We start from the raw sequence: 7,479 nt of genomic DNA, 5'->3' as shown, positions 1-7,479 counted from the left end.
TTTTGTTCTACCATATATACCTATCTCAAAATCTAAATAAATATATTTCTGTGATTGTATTTGTGTCATATTTCAACTATCAAACACAACTTTATGGACTATAAATGACAATAGGACTTCTAACATAGTAAACTGAGTTTTTCCATATAAGGGACCCAGAGATAATTTTCATACTTGCCATAGATTTAGCTTTCACCATTAATATGAAGTTCTTCTTCTGCATGGTATGAGAAAACATGAGGCTGGTTGGTTTCACTGTAATTTCAACTCCCTTTGGTGACTTGATAGTGGCATTATAGATTGTTGGACCAAGACCTACATTTGTCACTGTTCTTTTGAAAACTCCAATTGTCGTGTCTTTATTTGATTTCAAGATGAGTTGCATGGTGGGGTAGTTGATGGCATCATGGCCAATAGCACCAGGAAGCAAATAAGAAGAGCAATTCACAGGAGAACCAAGTAACACTGATAATGTGGCACCACTGTAACCTTCATGGCACAGGAATTGGATGTAACCAAAGTGATCCATGTCATAGATTAAACCAGGTGTTAGAGCTCTTGTCGGGTTTAGTTGGCCAGAACCATAAGCAAATTCTGCTTCATTGTTCATTTTCTTGCTCATTGGTTTGGCTTTAGACAAAGATTATGAAAATGTTAGTCATGTCAAAAGATATGATGTTATGATTTATGGATTTTAATTTGTGCTAATTTTTCATGTTAAGCAAATGGTTAAAACAACTATGCTAGTGCACACAAGCTTGTTTAGTTTTCTTTTTCCTTATCTAGAAACACTGGAAATGGATACAGAAAGTAAAAATGGAGAACTAAACAAACATTAACGGGGTACGTTTGATTTGTATTTGTATTTTTAGTATTTTTTTTTAGAATTTTACAAAAAAAAATAATAAAATTCTGTTTTCTGTTTTTACATCCTATTTTTCCTTATTTCTTCACAAAATTTTAAAAACAAAGAGCACTAAAAATGAAAACAAAAAATGAAAACTCAAACTAAACTCTCAGTGAATTTTCATTTTCATGTTTCGTATTGTTAAGGATCAAGATCAAGAAGCTACAGAATTTGGTTAATTATGTGTAGCTGAGTCAATAACTAAAATTCTGTTACAAAATTCAGTTACACAATATGTCTCTATGCATCTATAAATAGCAATGTCTTGTACATAAAGAAGTTAGTTCAATACATGATAGTTAATTATGATTTCCTCTCAATTCACTTCTCCTTTCTGCATTCTACAATTTTATTTTCTGCATCATCAACCTTACTACTTATCAGAAATCTTTTCACCTATTGTAAAGATTTTTTGAAGGAAATAATAAAAACAATAGAAAGGAGTGTTCTCATTTTTTGCTTTCACTTCCTTTTTCCACAAAATTCTAAAACTATGAAGCCTAGAAATGAAAACTGAGACAAAAAACCTCACCTGTGGTAATAATGGCAGATCTAATTGCAGCAGGAGTCCAATCTGGATGAAATGACTTCACATATGCTGCTACTCCAGCAACATGAGGACAAGCCATGGAAGTTCCTGACAATAGATTAAATTTTGAAAATTGTGTGTCCCCTTTCAACCCAGTGATTGACCTCCTAAGTGTATAAGATGCCAAGATGTTAATGCCAGGTGCTGCAATATCAGGCTGCACAAATGTATTATAAAAATAAAAAACAAAACAAAAAACTCAGTTAATTAGGTACCAAAGTTAAGGTTAAATTAGATATACAACTAACTGTGTAAGGTTGAAAACTTGCATCCATTTTGTACCTTAAGAATATGTTGAGACCCTGGATTTGGACCTCTAGATGAGAATGAAGCAGCAAATGGAGCTGGCTTTCTAATTTCATGGGTCTTGTATATCACTGCTGATGGTGATCTTAGTTGAACATGAAATTCAGGTCAACTTGAATCTTTTAGATAACTTGGTTGAAAATTTTATAGTGAACTACACTTTCTTTAATATTTGGTAATATAATATACAGCGCATGCACTCTTTGATTTATCATATTTATATTAGCCTCTTCTTTGATTCAGTATTACATTTTACAAAATACGAGGGTGTGAAGAGATTATACTATCATATTTTAGAAGGAGAATTCTCTGGTGCCTAAAATAGGTAAAGAGTGGTTATTAAAAATTTAAACAGGGTTTGTTTTATACCTTGTGGAATGTATATAACTAGTGATAGTATCACCTAAGCTCATATTCACAATGGTAGCAGGAGCCATGAAAACTTGAGCAACATCAAGATATCTTTGTCTTTCAATTATGGCACCAATGCCCCCAATTTCTTTCACAATTGCTTCAGTGCCATATGTTCCTAATTTGCAATAAACAAGCTTTCCCTTCACCTTATTTGGATCTAAGGAACCTCCAAAGCAGTATCTATATCAATGCATTAATTAAAATCTTCTTTGCTATCATATCATTGAACAAACATAATTGATAAGAACAAAAGCAAAAGCTACCTAGCATATTCCTTGGCTTCAGAGTTCAGAGCAGCATCGCCGCCATTGATGAGAGGATATTGTTTCTGTTTTGGATTGAAACTGCTCACTCCTATTCCCTGCATAACCTCCATGATTGGGGTTTCACACATGATGAATTCATGACCAAATCTTCTCAAGATTCAATAACAGAATGCATGTCATATTGTTTATTATTTACCATTTGATCATACAAATTGGTTTGTAAAGTAAAATAGTAATATTCACATAACACATGATTTAGTCTTTCATTTAACTAAACCCTGATCAAATTAGAGGTGAACTTAGGTGAATCATTCTATCATGCTATAAGTTGCATACATGCCACAAGTTATGTGCAGCATCCAAGCCACATTGAAATTTTTAAAAACTAGATAAAAAATTCTAAAATACTGATCAGAAAATAATATATACAATTAATAACCAAAATACTCTTCTTTTTCTTTTTCTTTTTCTTATTTCAAGAATATTTAGAAGGCATAAGAAATAAACTTACAGAAACATTCTTTCCACTCCCCAATATCACAGTGCTCCTAAAAGCCCTGTCAATGCCACTAGCTGCAACTGTAACAATCCACGGTGCAGTATTCGTCACGGTGGCCATATCCGGGCCATCATTTCCAGCGGAGGCCACTGTGAGTATCCCTTTACTAACGGCGAAAAACGAGCCAATGGATATAACATCAACCACATAGCTAGGATCACCTCCACCAATGGAAATTGAAATGATATCCACACCATCATGTATGGCAGCATCAAATGCAGCAAGTATGTCCATGTCTGCACATCCACTGGATGTCCAGCAGACCTTGTAAATGGCCAGCCGGGCCGAGGGGACTGCGCCGCGGGCTGTCCCGTTAGCCAGGCCGAAGAGGCTTGCCTCTGGGACCAGGGTGCCTGCTGCTGTTGATGCAGTGTGAGTGCCATGGCCAAGAACATCTACGGGAGATAGTATGTCTGATGGATCAGAGGTTCCATCCGCTTTGAAGTATTTTGCTCCTATGATCTTGCTTCATGTTTTGCCAACCATGAAAGGAATACAAAAGTTAGAACTTTAACTCCATAACATGGAAAAGAAGGACTCATTTTTTTCTTGTACCAATGCTGCGTTTGTTTACAGGAAGTATAGAGACACAAAATAGTGTTTAATAGATGAGACATGGACAAAAATATTGTATTAAAAAATATTGAATTAATATATTTTGTGTTTATCCTAAAGAAATACTAACAAGAGACACAATTTATTTTTTATTATTTTTGTTAATTTTTTATAATTATATTTTTTATTATTATATTTTTTTTCAAATTTTTTGATAAACAAATAAAAATAAAAATAAATTAAATTTTTATAGTTTGTTCTAATTTATTATTAAACAGAATACAAAAACATAAAATTATGTGTCTCTATCTTTTTGTATTGTGTTCTCAATTTTTTATTTTATTCTGATCTTAGAAACAAACACAACTCTCATGACTCTGACTTTGTGTCCATAAGATGAACTTTTGATTTTTTTTTTCTTTTTTGATAAAACCATAAGTATTTTATTAAAGTGATAACTCACACCAAGATGAATAGAGTTTTATTCATATAAAGATGCAGCCTTAGAGATTGACACCTCTCATGTTAAGGTTTAACTAAAAACCGGTTTATTTCTAAGGAATAATTCAGTTATATAATATATATAAAAAAAAAAACAATTGGTTTGGTTTCATTTAGATAATACATGTGAATTTGCATTTTTATGTAAAAATAATTTTTAACTATCTTCATGTGAGTTTTTACTATTTTTTATTAGATGTAATTTTATTCGAGTATTTAAAATTTTATAGGATGACTCTTAACTCTTTTTTAGTATATATATGAGGAGATGAGATGAGATGATTGCACTTTTATTTAGGCTGAGTTTGGATAACTAATTTAATTAAGTTTCTTTTTGATAAAATAATTTAAACAATAAATGATTCTATTAAAAGTAACTTATAAATAAGTTATTTTGTGTTTGAATTTTTAACTTTAAAAGTGCTTATTTTATAAAAATATGATAAAAAGTAGAAGTATTATGAGAGATGTCATTTTTTTTAACTTCTCTATAAGCTCCTAAATAGCTTCTTAGAAAGTTGCAATTTGATTTTAAAAATTACACCAGACATTAATACTATTACTTTTCATAAGTCAAAAGTTAAAAAAAATTACTTCTAGAGTTTTTCAAAGGGACCCTTAGTCTAGTTCAATGTATAACTTAGAAACTGATATTATTATGGCTTAGTTATGTGTTATAACAAAAGGGCAGGATCCGACTATGATGTATGAAGTATAATGTATACCTATACTTGACAATAGTTGTTTATCACTTGACAATCGTAATACAAATTTGTAGGATAATCCCTTTAGCCCTTTACCCCTTCTTCAAGGAAATAGTTTTCATGTCAATCATCACGTATTAATAACAGTGTCTTGTGTATAGTAGGCAACACATTTATAGTAATAATTATTTGAAACAAATGTTACCCCAATATGAAAAATGTTTTGGTGCACCACATTTATCTATGCCTTACCGTACAACTACACCGGATTACATTTTTAATTGAAAATTAAAAAAATTGTTTAAGGAAAAACAATATGATAATTAGCTGATATGACAAGCTTTAATCTTTTATGAACTTTGCATGTTGTATAACTATTGCTGCATATTATTGTTTTATTCTCTGATTGTATTAATACTCTATGAATTTTATTAGAAAATTAATTTTTTTAGATAATATCAATCAATTTTTTTTTAATTTTTTTATTTTAAATTTTAGATCATAAATTTTAAAATTTCAATACTAAATTCTAAATTTTAAATTCTAAATATTAAAATCTATAAAAAAAATTGAGTTTTTCAATTGAAAAAATTACTAATATTGACTAATTAAAAGTTTATTTTCCATAATTATTCATTTGGTTGATGAGAGTGAATAAATTCAATGTAAAAAAATACAATAACACAGAAATGAAATTTACTTATTGCATCCTGAGAAATTAGCAAAAGGGCCACAACTCCCTTTCCATTTTGCTGGTGGAGGACCTAATCCATCATCCTTGAAGCTTTGAGACTCAGGAGTGATCCCTACCTCACCAATATGCAGACACATTATAATTTCCATTTAAATTATAAAGTAGCATTTTACATCAGATAAAATCTCACATTAAGTACATAAAAGAAAAAATGTAAAGAAAATATAAATAGGAAGAGAGCTAGTAGGATGCACCTGTGTCCAAAACACCAACAACAATGTCACTCTCAAATTGCAATCTTCTCTTGGAAGCTATTGGAAAACCAATGAAGTTCCATGATCTTGTTGTGTGTAGCTTGCGGTACTGATTTCGAAATACCAACAAAACTTCATCCATTTCTACATGAAACATTTTATGAAAAAAAGGGGTTAAAATTTCGAAAATTTCGAGTTCGAGCCTCTCCTGATGTACTAAAAGAAAGTAACAGGATACATATTTAATAAACCAAAGAAATTAAAAAGGGATGAGCTAGTGTAAATTGTTCTATACCAGATAACTTCTTGGCTTCATTCTCTGATAGTTTTGCAGCAAATGCATTGAAGCTATTTGTGTAGCTATAAACCATGGATTCTTGGGCTTCAAGATAGCTAAATAAACACAAATCAAAATCACAATGACTATTTACTCAAAGTGAAATAATAAATAAAAAGAAAGAAGTTGGTTTGGGAAGATGGATGCAATAGAGAAATGATTTTTTGAACATTCATATTCTTATACTCTGTTGATATCCATTCTATTATCCTTTGCTTTTAGTATGGCTCTATTTTTGTCACTCAAATTTGGTAAAAATTTTAAAATTATTCCTAAATTTTATTTTATTTTAATTTTGTCTCAAAAGTTTTCAATTTGCATCAAATATACTCCTAGCGGCTAATTTTTCAAAAAGTTTAGGACCAATTCAACGACAATTTCATAAGAATAACCTTCGACACAAGCAAATCAAGCATAATTTTCATATATTTTTGTTGGATTAGTCTTAAGTTTTTTGAAAATTTAGCTGTCGAAAGTATATTTGATGCTAATCGAAAATTTTTGGAATGAAATTTAAACAAAATAAAACATAGGAGTATTTTTTGTGATGATGAGCTTTCAGTATTTTACCTTCCCTTCACAGAAGTTAGAACATTTAAATGTGTCTCAAGTATAATGTCACTATTCAAAGTATGATGAGCTCCCAAGAAAACAATGTAAAAGTCCTGCATACAAGTTCAATGGTGATGATCAAGATTAAACTAACATGTTGTAACCTATGCTCAAACATGAAACTAAAGAAGTATATCTTGCAAACAGTAAGTAGAAATGCAGAAGAAATCCAATGCCTTTCTCTCGACGCCATTCACCGAAGCGCTGCTAAGCAGTATCAGCACCAGTTGAAGCCTCCGGAGAAGATTAAAGGATCCAGTATGTCTCTGTAAAATCATATTTGGAAGTGAAACTAAAATGGCTTGAGAAGGTATAGAGTCTCTAAGCAGAAGCCTATATATAGCATAGAAATTTAGCAAAAGAAAGGTTTGGATCACTCAATAATTAATTAAAAGTTTTATAAGCTTAAGCTTGTGAGAAAAACTATTGCATAATTGCTTCTTCAGGCTGAATTTCTTTTAACGTTTCTCATTTTGTTTTGTGTAAGTTGCTATCCCTATTTCCCTATTTCTTTCTCAATAAAAACTCAATTGATGTTATGATATCTACAGGGGGCTCATGGTGGCTTTGTGGTACATGAAGATTAATTACCCATCATGTTATTTATTGATTTCTGCTATTTTTGCTTTGAAGTTGGAAAATGTCATTAGCTGTTATTGTTAAGAAGGAAATTCATGCAGAAATATCTTAGTTCTCTGTCTTTAGGGCTTGAGAGTTAAGACTAGTGGGAAAAATTGATATTAGTCATTTTGATGCTAATTTCTTATATATTTATTATTGA

The 7,479-nt window shown here is 30.9% G+C and overlaps 1 protein-coding gene across 2 annotated transcripts; it reads right to left on the bottom strand.

The window, feature by feature from the left end:
- On the bottom strand, positions 7 to 7,127 carry LOC107639805 (subtilisin-like protease SBT4.14). 2 transcript variants are annotated; one of them, XM_016343405.2, is made up of 11 exons: positions 6,875 to 7,127; positions 6,657 to 6,751; positions 6,045 to 6,142; positions 5,750 to 5,893; positions 5,502 to 5,607; positions 2,994 to 3,507; positions 2,480 to 2,586; positions 2,172 to 2,396; positions 1,779 to 1,887; positions 1,440 to 1,653; positions 7 to 630 (listed from the first exon to the last, which is right to left on the bottom strand). In XM_016343405.2, exons 1-11 carry the CDS (start codon positions 6,974 to 6,976, stop codon positions 92 to 94), a joined length of 2,253 nt encoding a protein of 750 aa, XP_016198891.1. In that variant the 5' UTR covers positions 6,977 to 7,127; the 3' UTR covers positions 7 to 91. The 2 variants fall into 2 exon arrangements, with proteins under 2 accessions (XP_016198891.1, XP_016198893.1); XM_016343407.2 differs by having other exon boundaries at positions 2,480 to 2,577; positions 6,875 to 7,125.

This window comes from Arachis ipaensis, chromosome B04 (genome assembly GCF_000816755.2).
Source record: "Arachis ipaensis cultivar K30076 chromosome B04, Araip1.1, whole genome shotgun sequence".
NCBI lineage: Eukaryota > Viridiplantae > Streptophyta > Magnoliopsida > Fabales > Fabaceae > Arachis > Arachis ipaensis.
The sequence above is the reverse complement of the archived record's forward strand: the minus strand, read 5'-3'. Positions and strand labels throughout refer to the sequence as shown.

Excerpts from the sequence above, each read along its gene's own strand:
- LOC107639805 (XM_016343405.2), bottom strand. The coding sequence starts at position 6,976 with ATGATTTTACAGAGACATACTGGATCCTTTAATCTTCTCCGGAGGCTT. Across the intron at positions 5,894-6,044 it reads TGAAGCCAAGAAGTTATCTG|AAATGGATGAAGTTTTGTTG; the intron begins GTATAGAACAAT and ends TGTTTCATGTAG. Across the intron at positions 1,888-2,171 it reads AGTTATATACATTCCACAAG|ATCACCATCAGCAGTGATAT; the intron begins GTATAAAACAAA and ends TGTTCAACTAAG.